We start from the raw sequence: 17,407 nt of genomic DNA on the forward strand, positions 1-17,407 counted from the left end.
CCGAACGCCGAGCTGGCCGGCAGCGCCTGCCCGCGCACGGGCTCAGAGGTGTTAAAACCAACAGAGGAAAAAGGTGAACAATCTTAACACCTCTGTCACTGCTGGGGAATTTGCCTAATTTGAGTTGCTCATTTAAAATCTGAGTGCTGGTGAGTCTAGTAATTTTTCAAATGACTTGTCCAGCTTTTGTCCCTCGAGTTACAAATGTGTTCCAGCTTTGCGGGTTTCTCTGAAAATCGCCTTTACGCCGACTCCAGCAGCCGAGGTGGCGCAGTGACCCCTGATGGTGGCTCTAGTAATCGAGGCAGGTTTGCACAGCTATCACTATTTTTAGGAAGTTAAAGGTGCAATGGCTGGTTTGAAGGCCAGGCCCCGATTTCAGCATTTCATTGATAATATTTTGTAGTATTTTGTGTGCCACCTTGTGGCTGCCGGGGCACATTGCAGCTGTTGAGGTGTGGCTGGGTTTCATAGGACGGTCCCAATTTTAGTGTCTTCTTGATGGTTTTATTTTGTGTGTCAGGATAGTGTCAGTTATCTGTTCTGATTCACCTGACATTGACTCAGTTGCAAGATCCTGCTTATTGGAAATGCACACCAGAGTGGTGGCTGCTCACTGCTTTCAAAGTTTGTGGCAGGGCTTGGCTTTCCAAAAAGGTGGAAAATGGTGCTGGATTTAAGCACTGAGAGTTTGCATAACGGAATTAGTGATGTTTCTGTACCCTATAGAAAAGGTCGCCATCAAGGAAACTGAAAATATATGTGACCGATACCGGTAGAAGGACTTGATTGCAGATGGTAACACCGGGGTGGTAATCTTCCTTGCTGCCCTGTCCCATTGCCCTGCCAGAGTTTTACAGATAGTGACCCCTGCGTTAACCATCTCACAGACATGGTTTAGCATGAGAGCATCTCTCAAGGTAGCTAATGTCATTTTAAATGGTAAGAATGGCAACCTGTGATTGTTGGTTCTTGTAAACTTAAACTAGGATGGTGCTCTTGACATGGCTATAGAAAAGCAGGTTCTCCAAAACATCCATTTGTACCTTATATGGCTGTATTGAAAGCGTTAAAGATAAATAAAATGTGTATTCTTTAATACTACAAAAATAAACCTTACTGTGTGGTGGATGGTAGGAGAAGAGCTAGAGTTTACATGAAGACAGCATTTCAAGGTGGCTTTTTGTGTTGTTACCAAAGATATTTCTAGCTTGCTTATAAAATGAGATTTTTTTTAAAAAATATTTTTAATTTTGAAAGTACTCAGCCTAGCTTATGTTCTTGTGGAAAAAATGTTACAGCCAAATTGCCGTGGAAGGTAGCTACAAGATTTTTAATACTGAGTTAAAGCAAGCTGGATACGTTGTTCACCATAATCTTTCCGTGGGGGGTAAAAACCGTCTGTATGTGGATGCTGTTTCTGTAGTAACTGCTATACCAAAGGAGAATCGGGGACATAATGGGTATAAATCTTGGGGGGGGGTTCCATGGAATAATCAACAATAAAAAGCATTTAGGCTATTAAGATACCTGCGAGTTACTCCAAAGCTGTAGGTTATAGAGTTATAGTACAGTCTGCCTTCAAAATGGTTGGAAATCCATCATAAATATCTCTTTACCACATACCTTCTATCTCTATGGATGATTGGCTCTCTAGTAAAGCCTTCCGTAGAGGGTGTACTGTAATCCTTTTATGTTACTTCTTCAGTGCAGATTACGCAGCAAGAAATAATTAGGAGATTAATTTTCACCTGTCACTGCCAATAATAGATAACCTTGATACAGTGACAGGGCTAGGAATTTGGGGAGCGGAAAAGCATTTAACCCTGTGGTGATTGCTGCAGGGACCAGGCAGAAAATGGTTGCCAGAACATGACCTCCCTGCTCGCTGTCACGAAAAGGGAGAGACGTGTTAGTCTTTCAGCTTCCTCGTCTCCCGCGAATGCTTTGCCTTTATCCACGAACGTGCGCTGTAAAATTTGCTCTGTGCCGCAACGGTGCCACACGCGCCTCGTGCTAATCAGCCCGGAGCAGACGTCGGAGACCTTTGTAGCCTAGTCTTTTAATTCAAATGCAGTTCTGTTGCTTTTCATGATTTCAATTCCCAATCTGACTGGTATTCCTAGCCTGCTAGGGAAAAGAGGAAATTAATGAAGATGGCTTCATTAGGCAGAGTGCAGTTTAGCCCTTGCTTCTCTCCAACAAATGCAGCTGAAAAAGCATCCCAGAAGTAACTGTGCTTTTGGTCTTCAGAGAAAGCAGAGCTGAGGTGTTTCTGCTCCCTTTCAAAATTAATTACTAGCTCACATCAGGTGAGCTTAAAAATGTAGCCTATGCTATAAGACAGTGAACGGAAATGAGAAGGGAAAAAAAAGCCACCCTTCCCCCTCCGCTTCTTTTTTATTTTTTTCTTTTGTGCTGAAGTTTAAATCTACAATCTGTTGAAAATGTAATGGGAAACCAGCCTACAGAAAATGCTATTATTCATATCATCGTGAGCTCATTTATTTTATCTGCAATAGTAATGATAAGACAGACTGCTTGGCAATGCTGATAAGCTGAGGAATATCTTAGAGCTATTTGTAAAAGTTAAAGCAGATCTTGGTACTGAGAGATAGGAAAACTGATGAGCCTTTGGGCAATCTGCAGAGCTGAAAGCTAATAAAGATTTTAATAGGAAGGCCTCATTAGGATTAGGGAGAAGATCTATTATCTGGGATTTACACAACACAAACAGTGGGACAACTTTAATTTTTGCTTCTTTGTTCATTAAATACTATTGCTGAATGTGAAGCCTTTTAACTCTGATGTGGATCTCTTCGTACGTTCAAGGAGCCGTCACCAGCTAGCTGCTGGCTGAGCAAAGATGGAAGTGCAGTTTGTGTGGGAATGCATTTGCCACACATGAGAAATGCCAGAAAGCCGTCATATTCAGGGGCCAATCACTTTTTGCAGGTGCAGAAATACAGTTGTTTGCAGGTGCCTGGGTGGGCGGGTGCTCGGTAGTGTCTTTTTTCTGTTGTGAACAATATTTCTAATCTTTTGGCCCTGAAGAGCATCTTTAGAAAGAAATTAACACATTGCTGTTGAGTTGGTTCTCTTGATGGTGAGACTGAAATACCAGTACTGGATAGCTTGTCCGCCCACTTCAGCCTAATGGGTTGCTAACTCCCAGTCCCACAGTGGTGGCTTTTTTATTGTGATCACCTCATCAATACAAAACTATTCTAGTAGAGGAGCTGTCTCCAGTGCCACTGGAGTTGGTATGGTAGGAGTACGTGCCATGGGTGACCTGATCGAATGGTTTAGTAGTTACACAACAGGACTGATTTTAGCACCGTGTGCGTTCTTATACGTGTGATGTACAAAACGTTCACTTTTTGAGGACCCTTAGTGTGTGCAAACACCTATTACATGGGCTCAGCTGCTTTATTCCTCATACGTAGCACGGAATGTAAGGTGCATGTAAGCTGCTGAAAGAGCATTAGTTTATCCAGGGTTTACAGATGTATTTAATATTTTTTCTCAAGGACCATCCAGACTTTTTCTGTGGTTGAACTGAATTGTAAAGCAGGAGGAGAAGCCATGCTGGAACATTCTTTGGTTTGCTTTTGAGGTCCAAGCCATGTTGTAACCTGACTCTCGCTAACCTACAGTTTAAACCGTTCTTGCACACAGCCTATGAGATCTAGCTGAACCTGTAATGCAGATGAAACGTTTTGTTAGGTGATATCCATGCTGGCTCTGAAATGCCACTTGTGTGACCACACCTGTGCTTGGGAGCTGTCTGGTTTCTTCCTTGTGTAGAGCACACACGAGTGCAGGAGTCTCAGCTTCTCCCCCATTTGCATGGCACAGACCAACTCCTCTCCTGCTGCTGGATCAAATAACCCTAGTGGTAACTACAGTAACATTGCTTCCATGGAAGAGTAATATTTGGAAAGTATGTTCTTGTATTTTCGGTTGTCTTTAATACAATGTAGCAGCCAAAACCCAAAAGGGAGTGCAGCACCACGAGCCACAGAGAAGTCTATTACAGGCCGTGGTTTGGGATCTGCTGGTTAAAACCAGTGGTTTCACAGGGCCTACAGTGGACAGTGTAATGATAGATTTAACTCCAAGTATTCCATCTTCCATGTGCTTGAGGAACTTACTCAGAGCAGCTGCAGCTGTAATCCCCTCCCTTGTGCCTTCACCAGCGTGGAGACAGATGGGTAGGGCTGGGAGGAAAGCACCCTGCACCTACTGCCCAGGACAAAAATAAATTTCTCATGGCGGGTTGGTGTCAGTTTGTTGCAGCTTGTTTGTGACAAGTCACAGTTTAGGTCAGCGAACCATTGTGGCCTCCTAAAGAACTAGCGCTATTTGCACTTAACATGTTGCTCCAGCAAGGCTGCCATTTGAGAAGTTTCTAATATTTATGTTTGATATGAATGAAACTTTTTGTTTTGTCTGTAGACCGCAACGGAACTGGAGCTGACTCGTATCAGGAGTGCCTTGATAACAAGCAAGGTATGAGATCAAGTCTCTCCAACATGGGCACTTGGGACTGATTTAGCTTGATTTCTTGCAGCTGAATTGGTTACTGTCTCTGTCTCTTGCACTCTCTCTGTCTCCCTTTTTTTTTTCTTTTTCTTTTTTTTTTTTTCCCCCCCACTGTCTCCAAGCCAATTCACTGTTAACAGTTCCATGTCAGCTAACCTGTTAGCTCAGGGTCTCGTTACACATTTGTGATAAGGCTTCTCGTTTCTAGCACCCCAAACACTCTGTTATTAAGGGAGGAAGTGGGAAGGTTGTAAAGCAAAAGTAGCATGTGCACTTGCTTGCAGCTATCTTCTTCCTTGAGGTTTAGTTGCACAGCAAAGCAGAAAAATATTAAAGTAAAAGTTGAGTTAAGGGAAGGCACGTGCTAGGCTGGGTTACCTCAGTGCCAGACATCCTGTGATATTTTGTGTGCTGACATGCTGACTCAGACTTGTCCAGCCTGCTGTCTTCTCCCATGGCAAAGCTGATCAGAGCTGGAAAAGTCTCTTGTGACTTACAAGGGAGTGATGATGGTGAGGGAAGAACCTGTTATCCTTTCACTGTAAACATGGAGAGAAGAGTCACATCAGTAGAAATGAAAATTGTAAAAGTATCTCAGAAACAGGACCCAAAGGCAAGGTTATTGATTTTGTATTTAGAAAAAGAGTTGGTATATTATGTTCTCTTCAGATGTCCTCTCTGAGAGTTGCAATCAGAAGTGCTACTCCATTGCCATAACTGTGTAGTGACTATCGAACCTTCTGGTAATCAGGGAGAACAAGCACACTTCAGTCCAGAATTTCATTCATTACAAGCTACAGCAAAGAGATAAGAGAAAATGCTTATCCTAACCAGGTTATAGGCATCAGTTACATGTCAGCTTTTTACCCTGCTGTTGACCCAGATCTGTGACAGTAGCTAAAATGATAATTTGCTGAAATTCTGACCCTTCTTGCATAATTTTCTAAAGTAGTACCAAGAAACACATAAAAACTGTCCCTGTTTTGGTGCTTGGTTGGGTTTAATTTTCCACTGGTGTCTTCGCTTTCAGTATCCATCAGTCAGTGTTATATGTGCTTCAAGTCAAAGCTGCCGTGAAGTGCATCCCCCCTGCTGTTGTTGGGTTTGGGGTGGGGTTATTTGGGGGGGTTGGGGGGTTTTTTTGCTTGTTTTGTTTCCCTCCTCTCAAAAAAAAAAACCAGTACATTGTCTCTCTGGTGACCTTTATGCTCATCTTTTTTCGCTACTTTTCTCTACTGATTGTAGTAAATACCTAATCATTGCTAAGCTTTCATTTCAGAAGTTACAACTGGAAGACTAATGTGGAAGAACTGTAATCAATAATGCCTTTTTTAATTAGATTAAGTTTAAAAGTCTTCTAGACCAATGTAATTCAGGATGTTCCTTTGATAGATAGTTTGTTCTTAGGGAGAACAGTTTTTTCCGGTAACCTTTTTCTGGTTGGCAGTGGGGAGTGTTCCATTTGACATTTCGTAGAAAGCAACTGAGTTTCAGGTTTTAAAAAAATCGAGTATTCTCATTTTGGGAAACCAATTGCAGTCCCTTTGATGTGCCAGTTACCCTGGTTTGTCTGACAGGTGGTATTAAATGGCGTTATATCCATCACTTCCATTTGTCTGTCACTACTCTAGATTTTTCTTGTAGTGTGGTTTTTGGTGGGTTTCTTTGACTTCGTTGTTAACATGTGAACAAGCTGTATCATTAGGAGTGCTTTCAATCCAGTATGAGTTGGATCTGGTTTGGGTAATTTACCATGTCCATGCTACATCATCATGTTTAAAGCAACAACCCTTAAGAATGCAGAGGTTTAAAGGCAAACGTATACACAGTAAGTTGTAGGCAGTCCCTTACTGTCCAACCCACATTACATTTTGTGAGCATCCAGTAGAGTTGAATCCACCATTTGCAACAATTTACAGAATATAAAATATATAGCTGACAGCGGACCCATAATTCTGGTTGCTTACTGTTATGTTCAAAACAAAACGCCACCAATGGCTGGAAGTAGCGGTGGCTCTTTAAAAGTATTAAATCTTCAAGCTATGTGAAATTCAATTGCCATGGCTTCTTTTTATAACAGCATGCTTGTCTCCTAGAAATTATGCTATAATGAGGTTTGGTTTATATATTTTACCCCTTTCCTCATTAAAGTGCTATCTCCCGGAAGAAGCGCTTTGTGTCTTGAAATACTGCGCGGTTAAAATGAAGGCAGGTTTATAAGGATTTAATGTACTTGGGAGCCAAGGTTTTGCAGCTTTATGGCAAAGATGTTTTAACAAAGGGCTTTATGGTAAGGGCGTGCTGTATTTTAGTCAGGCAGTTGCTCAAGGGAAAATTTTCAGTGTGAGCACGTCACAGCAGCAAGGAGAAATTCAGAGGGAAACAGGCCTCTGAGATCCAGTCGCTGTCTTGGCTGATATTAAGTCTTAATTCTTTGCAATTTCAAGCCCTGAGTTTTTTTTACCTCTTGGCTCAAGGAAGACAAAGTCTTGTGCCATGTCATGCAACAACACGAGCAGGTCATTTAGGTTTCTCATTTCAGTGCTCAAAGGCAGGGTGCAGGAGAGCGCACCTGGGACAGCCACAGGTAGGATTATTCACACCTTCTCAGGATGGAGCTTGTTTTTTCAGCATTTTATCTCCAATATTCATTATTAAAATCATACACTAAAAGCAAGACTTTCTGAGTGTTTGGGGTTTGGAAGTGAAGAGGGCAGCAGTTTGGAGCAGTTGCCCATCCACCGCAGCAGAAGACGTGTCCTGGATCTGCCTGTTTCTCTGGGATACAGTTAATACCCCATGGCTTCCTGAGAGCCAGGGGGTTCTGCCATGGAAAACAGGTATAAAATTACAACCAGACACAGTTGTTGCTGGAGCTTCTCAGTTGGAACTCACTGTTATTATAAATAAAACAATTCTGTTTTGAAGGTTAGGCAATGAAAAGCACTTAGCTCGGGCCTTGGTGGTAGCCAGGAGACATAACCTCACATCCTTGAAACGGTGTGTAGAGAGATGGTCTTGGAAACCGATTCCAACTATTTCATGTTTTCATTTGTAACATCTTCTCTTATCCATAGAAAATTGTGTTTTACTTTGCTTCAGCGGTCTTCTCTCCGTCCCCATGCCCTCAGATGGGCTGGTAATGGGTAATTCGCCCTACGGGGCTATAGCTTTCCAGGCAGAGCTACAGGTTCCTGCTGGAGGAACCCAATACCTTTCACTTCTCCAACTTCTTGTTTCTTGTGGAGTATCGTGGATCTGTGTTACTTCCCCACAGATGAATTAGCTAGTATTTTTCCAAGATGAACATGGTTTCATCTTTCTGGTGGCACTACTGACTTCCTAAGACTCTTTGTATTTGCTTTCTGGTATTTTACACCACCTCCTAAATTCAGTACTGCTTATTGATTTTGTTAGCTCACCTCTAGAGGGAGGATGAATGTAATTTGGAGCAAAATTTGGGAGCAAGGGAGGAGGGTAGTTAGTCTTGACAGTGATCAAAATTTGGTGCAGTTGAGACAATAGCAGTGCCTCTGTCCTGACGTTATGGAGGACCGAGTGCTCCTACTCTGGGTTTGTGCTGTGAGTGGATCTCAGGCGGATTGCCGAGCAGTCGTTGCAGGGATAGGATGTCTGTAGGATCAGGCTTGATTTTGAAATACCGGCCATAAACTGAAGACTTTTCATCCTGTTACCAGTCCCCTGGGCCATGCAGTCCCAGCGTGTGTCATCTCCTATTAGTCTTGATGCAACCAATGACCTTGTTTGTGTGAGCACATTAAGCACAACATTAATATCTAATTTGACTACTTTGAATTCAGACAGGCTGTAATCAATCACCTGAACTCTCTTGACAGTGAATATGGCTGGATGGGATAAGGAGAACAGCTAAAATGCATGCTTGTGCCAAAACTCTAGGAAATTGGAAAACTACTTCTGAGCCTGTCTAGCTGATGTAACTGTAGCTGTTGGTGGAAACGGGTTCTTCACTGGAAAGCAAAAGCTGCAAAAGCAAGAAATTTGTGGTCTTTGTAAAGGTCTGTTCAGCTTTCTTCCTGCCTGTTAAATACCGGCATGGTAAATGAGACTGCCAAGATACAGAGGCACCTTTTAGAAGATGTTTTGGGAGAAGTTCTAACCTGTTCCAGTTTTTGGATCCCTTTTGAACCCCAGCAAGATTAGTTTCAGGATGGCAAAGATGAATTATGAGGCAGATAAATAAAAATGGCAGACTGGCATGGCGGGATTAAAAAGTGCGGTCAAAACAGTTCTGTCACTGAAGATGTTATTTCCATTAAATGTTTTGAGATTTAATATTGATTTCAGAGAAATTACCCTTGAAAACAGATTTCCTCCGAACCTTTGTTTTTATGTATTTGTTTTGGAACTACTTTAGGAGGCGGAAAAATGAAACTTTTGCTTCAAACAGTTTTTATGTTTTGAAATTGGCTTTTTCCCCTGTATGAACTGTTTTAAAAATATTATTTATTTTTTGTATTCCAGTCATGTCTATGCACTCTAGTTATGGGCTAAATGTCATTTTGCTAACCACAGTGCAGACTTGGGGGGGGGCGGGGGCATCAGTTTCTGCCTGAAAAAGCTTTGGTTTTGTATTTCTGACTGGGTCTGCATTGATTGCCAGTGCCTATTTAAAAAAAAAAAAAAAAAAACCCAAAACAACCTTCTCATTTTACAATATGTTGGCTGCCTTTTTGTTTGAAGAATTATAAATACATCAGCAGATTTTCCACAAAAACACATATGCTTTCTTCCTGATGAGCATGATGACGCACTGAGAATCCTTGCAAGAGGCCTTGAATCTCCTTCAAGTAGAGGATAGTGCTGAGGTTGAAATTGAAATTTTAAATAACTCCCTTCATTAAAAAAGATGCTGGTGGGGCCTTGTTAGCAGAAGAATTGCCATTTTCTGACTAATTTTTTTTTGCCAGCATGGGAACAAAGAAAGAAAGGAGGCAGAATAAAAGCTTGTGTGAGTGTACGTACAGAGGCTGCAGCTCTCTAAACTGGTAATGGTATCTGGAAAGAGTCCAGGCTGTTGTAAATATGAACTTTTGTCAATATTCCCCAAGCTTCTTTGGACTCTAGGGTGGGCTTTATTAGCTGAAGGTCACACCATTGTGCTGTCTCCCTCTCCTGAGACCTCTGATACCTTCCTGAAAGGACAGCCCATTATCCCTGGGCTTAGAAGCCAGCTTTCTCTTCAGTGGCGCTGAAGCTGATAAGCTTAAGAGGCATATTTCATCCCCCCACTGCTGCTTTCAGGAGACAAACAGTGTTTATCGTTCCTGATTAATTCCAGTTGAACAAAAAAATAAAATAGGAGGCATGTGTGTGTGCACACGTGTGCGCACGCACAGAGACACAGAGTTGACTTTTTTTTTTAGGCTGGTCTTCTTGCATAACATCAACTCACCGCACTGGCCACAGCAAGCAGCGTCTGGTGCTGCGTCTTTGTTTTTCCTAGGTGGTGTGTCCAAAGATTGATTCAGTAATGTGAGAGGATCCTGGGCTGTGATCAGTGTAAAGAGACAGGGGTGGAAAGGGGGACTGGGTAGCAGCAGCCTGAGCATCGAGGTTGGAATTGATTTGTGGCAATTAAGCATTAAGGTCTGAGAGAGCAGGACCACCCGCTGGGAGAGTGGCTTTCCATCACCTGCAAAAGATGAATGGCCCAAGGAGAGAGAAGGGCAGGGATTTCATACCCAGCTACCTGAAAAGAATCGTAAAAACATAGTGTATCTAGCTTCTGTATCTTGCAGCCCTGTTCATCACAGCTAAATCCCTTTGCTGGGAATTGTACACAAGAGAGTTGGAAGATATAAATGCTAGTTGCTTCTACTGCTTTGGTTTCTCCATTTCTGTCTTTGGATCTGGCTTGAAATTTGTCAGGAGGTGTCTTGCTGATTTTCTTGTTACTGCTGTTTCAGTAGGAATGTCTTCCATACATGGCTCCTGGTTTCTTAGGGTTACTTTTTTCCTTGTACTGAGATGCAGAGTATAGAATGAATAACAATGAATAACACGTGCAATGAATAACATATTGTTCCTCTTGACACTCCTGCAGCTCTGTAAAGTGCGCAGGTGGCACGCCCCAGTGGCTGGGGCATCCAGGGCAGGAGACCTGTGTTGTGTTCTCCTCTCTGGCACGGCCTTGCTGTGCAAGACACCTCGTCTGCCTGTGCCTGAGGTTTTTGAGTGGAAAATGAGAACGTTGGTAGCGTACACAGTCCTCTTTGTTTGGATGACCACGTAGCTGCAGCCCAAGTTAGGCCTTTTACAAAGGGCTCTGTATTTCCTTCAGTTTTGTTGTGTTGGGCTTGCCAAGGTTGAGGAGTCAAAGAAGAGATCACACATGGCTGAAAGGAGCCTGTTGGTACCTGTACCGGAGGAGATGATATTTCACTCCGTAAAACTCCAAATTTTTCAGCCTTTTTAAAAAAAAGTAAAAATATTAGAGAGCTGTGGTGTGTGAACTGCTTTCTCGCACTTTGCTTTTTGTTCATATTGAACAAATGGGCCCCAACAGCCATTAAGGGGCTTCACCACTCTGCCCCCGCCTCTGTTGCCGGGCTGCTGCTCATGCAGAGGTGTATCAAAGGCTGCACTGGACAAGAGAAAATCAACTGCTTAATGTACGTTGCATCAAATCTTTGTTTCGCTTGCCACGTGGGCCGTGTTTAAACCAGATTCTTGGTACTCAGGTTACAACTAACTTCATTTCCTTTGCCAGAACAGGCAGAGGTGGAACAATATTAGAAATAATTTTACAAAACTATGTTTACTTCTCACCAGTGAGGACCATGTTCAAAGATGGATTTTGCTATTATGGCTCCAGCGCTAGTGTAAACAGGGTCTAATGGGAAAGGCTGTAAAATAATAGGGCTAGTGGTCATCTTCACAGAAAAAGGAATTTCCATAACACATTTCAAACTGGAATAGATCTGAAGCTTTGGCTGACCAAACACAACTAGCATTTCCATTTTAAAATGTGTATGGTAGCATGAAGTGGGAGTGGTGGGCCTCTAATATTATTTTTTCAAAGGTAAACTGCACAAGCCTGTGGGAATTGGGGGCACTTACTTTTGTTTTGTGGATTGGGTTAAACTTGTCATTCTTCACGTAACATAGAATACAGTTAAGTTTTAGATGAGAACTTCCTTAAATATACCACACTGGTTTTTAAGGGTAAAGTAGATCTGAGAGAGAAAATTACTTTGAAATCTTAGCGAAAGGTTCTGAAGCTATGTGTACGGCTCTTTCTCCGGATTGGTTAACATGGTGGAAAGATTTTTATTAGTCCAGTGGTGCACCGTAGACTGCAGTAGGGTACGTACTTGCTCGAACCACGAGTTTGGTGATAAGTGAAATGTTAATATGTGCTTGGCAGAGCTAGCTCTTAATTTCCCTTAAAATGGAGGGGGCAGAAATGATCTCATCGGACAAGATGTCTTTGGGCTACTGCCCACCGTTAGGTATGTCCTAGACAAGATTTATTTACGTGGTGTGGACGGATTATTTCCCTTTCCCTCCCTGAACCTGACCTGCGGTAGCTGTTAGCAAAAGAGCTTTCCACCTCCTGTATTGCAGGAAGCATTTTAGCTCTTGTTGAAATATGAAGCTCCTTTCCTTTATTAAAATTAAGAACCACTTTCTCACATGGCAAAGTGATAATAAAGACTGAAATTGGATCTATAACTTCATGAAAAGAAAGAGATTTTTTTTAAAGACAAATCATGCATGGTAATACCTCCATTGTTCTCTCGCTGTGTTCTTTGTATTGCTTAACTCCCTGCGAACAAAGAACCCATAACTGGAATTGTAAAAATAATCCAGGCATTTAAGTCAAAACTCAAAAGGCCCTTGGGACTCTCATGCAAAGGTGTGCCCTTGAAATGGTGGTTTATGAATTGTCTGAACAGGTTTGAACATCCTGGCCCTGAGGAAATCTATGGGAATTTTGCCGCTGACTGCAGTGGGGTCAGGATTTCACGCTTGGCGCTTTGTACATACTGCCGGGCATTGAGCAGAGCCGTCTTTCAGTCTTTGAGAAAGTCTGACTCCCTCCTCACAAGCAGGCAGGAGATTTTCTAGTTGGCTGCACTTGTGAATTCTAGTTAAGGGAATTGCTTTTGGTCCCCCCATCTTTGTCACTTACTTAAACAAACATGCAAACTGGAAACACGCACTTGCTCGAGCTTCAGCAGCAAGTGCCTCCTCAAGATCTTTTGTTGCTGATCTAGAACTTAAACTGGTTGGGAAGGTGGTTTTAAGCTAAGGTTCAACCCTGCTTAAATGAAATCAATTGGGCAGAGAGATGGGAAATTTTATTCCTAGGTGCCATTCAAATATCTGAACCCAGGTAGTTTGAAGTATGAAGGTTCGTAATGTAAACTGAAGCAGTGAGTACTTCCTCACCAGTTTATTGCAAAATAATGTGTTTTTAAAAGTACGGGTCTATCCAGGGTCAAAGTCACTGGGAAAGGAAGGTGCTTAAATGAACAGTGAGGGAATTAGTCCAAAATTTTCATGCTAACCAAGCTATTGATTCAGCTAACCAAGGCCCTTTGAAACCTGCTTGAACATAGAAGTTAGCCCTGTTTGAGCAGGAGGTTCCGCCAGATGACCTCTCAAAGTCCTTCCCACTTAAGTGACTCTGTGGTTCTCTGGTTAGTTGTCTCATGCCTGCCAGGGTATTTGAGCAAACCACTTGATTGTCTGACTCTGATCATTGTAAACATAGACATCATCTTCCTCTGTCGTGTCACAGTCCAGGGAGAGGAGAGGAGGGTCACCAGAGTTGTAGCAAATTCCCCTTTGTCGTCAGTCTTCCAAATTCATGGTGTGGTGGCCAATGACATCAGCTGTTGTTTAAGATCTGCTATTGATGGAGTAAGCTCTGTATATAATGAAAAACAAAAACCAAAGAAACCATAATCCCAGAAAAAACATGATCCAGGGCTTCAAGAAAATTGGAACACTTAAGTTACCTAATCATAGTTCTCCATCAGGAGAAAAAGTTTAGGAAAAATTACTAGAAAAAACCTTCTAAGCTTGCAGCAACAATATCCCACAGACCATTGCCAATCCAAAGTAATCCCACGACACTCAACAAACTGATTTCTAGCAAATTTGTTTGTAATTAATACTAGTAGAACTTAGATCAAAAAAGTAGGCTGTGTGCCCTTCATGTTACTATCAGTAGTTGGAAAGGGGAGTTGGAAGGCTACATCCTGTGTACAACATGAAAGTTTATTTAGGCTTCTCTGCCACTCAGGGGATTGCAGAAATGTTGCAGTGGCTGAAAGATTGGCTATAACTTTTTTGTGTTTAGCTGTAATGGAATGTGCAAAAACTTAAAAATTCCTTGAAAGTGCCTGGAGAGACCCAACCATGGCGTCAGCAGGAATAGGCGTTGAAAGCTGCTCAAGAGAGTGATGTTTCTCAGAATAGTTTGCAAAAAGTAACAATCACAACCCAGTATGGACAGTTAGAAAACGTTAGAAGTAAACGGTTAATTTTTCTGAACTTTTCCTTGCCCAAACACAGCTAACAGACACTTTTCAAAAAAAAAAAAAAAAAAAAGCTTGGTTGTTCCTCACTGTAGCTGTCTTGAGGGCTTTCCTTAATGAGCTGTCTCCTTCTGTCCAGTATGGAAAGAAAAACAAAAGAGTTAGAGACCTTCCTTTGTCCCCATGTGATTTTAATCTGATTCATTCATTCCTAATCATCTTGAAGGATTATAAAAACAAAACCTGTTAAATCTTGGTTCTTACTTCTTTTCTTTCTCTTCCAAACATCATCATTTGTTCTTTTATCACGTTGCATTTCTTTACCCATGAATCAGCTGCCTTTTTATTTTCTTTCTATATAACAAAAGTCGGGCGGGGAGGGAGGGGGGTGACGCGAGTGCTGCTTTCTTTGATTCGTTCGACACACAAGTGTTCCTTGGCCTTTCATACCGAGGAGTGGATGCAGCTCTTGAACAAATTGGACCTACTTGTTTGCTGGCCTAGGCCATCTTGTTATCCAGCCAGCTGTGTTTTGATCTTGGAGGGCTGTTTGAAGATTAAATTGAGACATCTTTTGTTACTATTAAGTGCAGTAATTAAATCAGCTCAGTGTTATTTAAGTGTGGAAAATGTCGCTTCGCTGGCCCATGGGTGCCTGAAGTTGCCATTAGACAGCTGTGTTGCTTCCAGTACTAATGATGAAGAGGTAGGAGAAAAGAGCCAAGTGCTCTCTAAATAATTTTCAACTCTTTCTGGGTTATGCCGGATCCCCTCCCTGCCTTTTTGTGTGATGTCTCTTGCTTGTCTCTCCTCAATTCACGAAGAACAAGGTTTTTGAGAGTGAACGTAAGCTTTTGCGCGTGGAGAGCTGGAAGCGAGTGCCCTGTCCTGAGCGGAGGGTGTGGAACAGCATGGGTGGAACGTGTGGCGGCACGGCCGGCTTCTCCGGATTGGCAGCTGCTACTCCATCTCTGAGTTTGCAAGTTGTTCGCTCTGTCAATGACAAAAGAGGCTGAGGGAGCAGGATGGATGCAATAAATGAGCAAAGTTGGCTGCTTCCCCCCCCCCCCTTTCCTCCATAGAAGGGAGTCTGCCAATCAAGTCAAGCACAGCGAGTACATTTGTTCCCATGAGGGTCATTGTAATACAATTTGCTGGTGAAGACTGGCCTGACTGTGAAGTGGTGGCACCTGGGAGATGTGAATTCTGGCTTAGGCCAGGGCTGGTATCATTCAGAGGTCACCTGGGCTTAACGGGGTGAGAGTCGGTTGCCCTTACCCAGCCCCCTTTGCCTTCTGCTTGCCGAGCAGATTGCTTTGAGAGAAGTGGCTGGAGGTGATGATTGGCAGCAGGGAGCGGGGCAGAGAGAAGCTGGAAGAGAAAGCGAGATGCTCAGTGGGAGAAGCAGTTCTTTGGAGGTCGAGTATGTTTTAATGCCGGGTTAAGTTGCACAGCGGTATTGGTTCATTGCTGCTGGCCGCACTGATCACTTGAGCGTTGCCTTGCTCTTTCCCGTCGTGCCCCTGAGAAACCCTGTCTTACCCTCCTGTGCACAGCTGAACATACAACTGCTGCTCTTGTGGTTCCCACAATGAAATTCAGCAGCTCTCACTTCTCGACGGGGGAGCAGCAGACAGGATCGCCCACAGCCGGTTTCGGCTACCGTTCTGCCCGCTGAAGCAGACCGGTGCACTCCCTCCCCAAGCCTGCGCTCCAGCCTTGCTTCTGAGCCGTCTTGTTAGTCTGTCCTCCCGGATGCACCCGACTCTCTGGCTGCCATCCCCAGTAATTGCCCAGCAACATCTATTTGCATTGCTTTGTACGCTTCTGTGTTTTATAGAGGGGGAAGTGTATTTGCACTTTGCGAGTGTTTTTGAGCTGTGGCAAGGACAGAAGTATGGCAGATGGGTGGGGATGAGAGAATCAGGAGCATGATGAATCTGTTTTTCTTACCTTGTTTAAAATTGCCTGTTAAAATTCAGCAGCCGCACCTCCGATCAGCCTAATGGTGTCTGCCATGTTGCGAATACACAGTCATTAGTTGGTCCAATTCATGCATGCTGAGGTAGGAGGGTGATGTGAATGCAAAGGAGATGGAGAGAATAGGAGTTGGGGGGGCAGAGGAAGGAGGGGGAGAAGCTTGGTAATACAGTGACAATGAAACATACGGTAGTCACACTGGAAAACTTTCTCCTTCATTAGCAGGGATCTGTTGAGTTTCTGCTCACATTAGGGTAATTAACACAAGTACAGATTGTTGAACATCTGTGCAGTTTAACTATATGGCCGGTTCCCAGGCTTTAAACAGGGCTGTGAGGAGCCAAATGCAAAGCAGTATGAAAAGCCCACACACTATTCATTTTACTGAAATTAGCATTTCTGGATGGAAGCTGATGTTGCACGTCAGCTATAAATTTTCTCTGGTCTGTTGCCAGGTTGGCTAATGATCTGAGGTTAGTGTTTGTTAATAATTTTTTAAAATTTGTTACTTTTAGTATTCTGGAGGGGAAGTTTCTATCTCACTCTTCTTTTCTTAAAAGGCAAAACAAAAAGCAAGCAAAACAAAGCATATGGGTATATTATATCTAATGTGCTTCTAATCTTTTTCCAATGGAAACCCAGGAAGGAATTGCCGGTTCAGCCTCCATTGGGGGCTGTTGGCTTCATGAACCACCAAGGCTTTTTAATATTTCTGACCAAACTGCGGTTTTAATTTTGTAGCCTTGTAAATGCCTGGGAGGCTCCGCTTACGATGTGTTGTAGATACGAGCTGTGTAAATAAAATGCAGAGCTTTGTCTGCAGGATGGTGGTTACGCAGGTATTGCTTGTCCGCACATCACCATCCCATAACTCTGTGTGTGTGTCTACATAGGGTTACCAGTATCAAGAGATAGCTGTATTTATGGATAGCCTTCTGCATTGATTATCCCAGAGGACTGTTGTTTTGCTGTGACATCTTGAAGATTCCTCCTTGCTTATTTTTACCTCGCCAGCTGAAAGCATCTGGGCCATGAGGCTTGACGGACTCTTGAGCGTAATGGCTAGCAGCAGCGAGTTCCCCGTACAGGGCTCTTCACGCCACTGTTGCCTCTGACGCCTTGGTCCATCAGAGCCAGTGCTTGTTGGCCTTCAGGCTATGTAGCAAGACCACGTAATACTCTAGGTAGGTTTTTTCGTTCTTTTTCCCTGTGTGGATAGGGACAGGCCATTTTTTCCTTAAATGGATGATTTGTGAAGCCTTCTTCACATGCGTTTCCTGATAATTCATGGTCAGGGTTTTGATAGCGGATTTTAAGCATCTTTTGACTTTGCACCTAGAAATTTTCACTGG

At 43.0% G+C, this 17,407-nt stretch overlaps 1 protein-coding gene across 17 annotated transcripts in view; it reads left to right on the top strand.

Moving 5' to 3' along the window:
* FBRSL1 (fibrosin like 1) overlaps window positions 1-17,407 on the top strand; it is a 561,483-nt gene that overhangs the window by 454,558 nt on the left and 89,518 nt on the right. For 13 of the 17 annotated variants that reach the window (XM_030024925.2, XM_030024940.2, XM_030024933.2 and 10 more), the window contains one exon: window positions 4,459-4,512. The exons of the other annotated variants lie outside the window; for them this stretch is intronic. In XM_030024925.2, the coding sequence (XP_029880785.1) occupies window positions 4,459-4,512 (54 nt within the window). The remainder of the gene's footprint in view (window positions 1-4,458; window positions 4,513-17,407) is intronic. 17 annotated transcript variants of the gene reach the window in all.

This window comes from Aquila chrysaetos, chromosome 9, assembly GCF_900496995.4.
Source record: "Aquila chrysaetos chrysaetos chromosome 9, bAquChr1.4, whole genome shotgun sequence".
Taxonomy (NCBI): Eukaryota; Metazoa; Chordata; class Aves; order Accipitriformes; family Accipitridae; genus Aquila; species Aquila chrysaetos.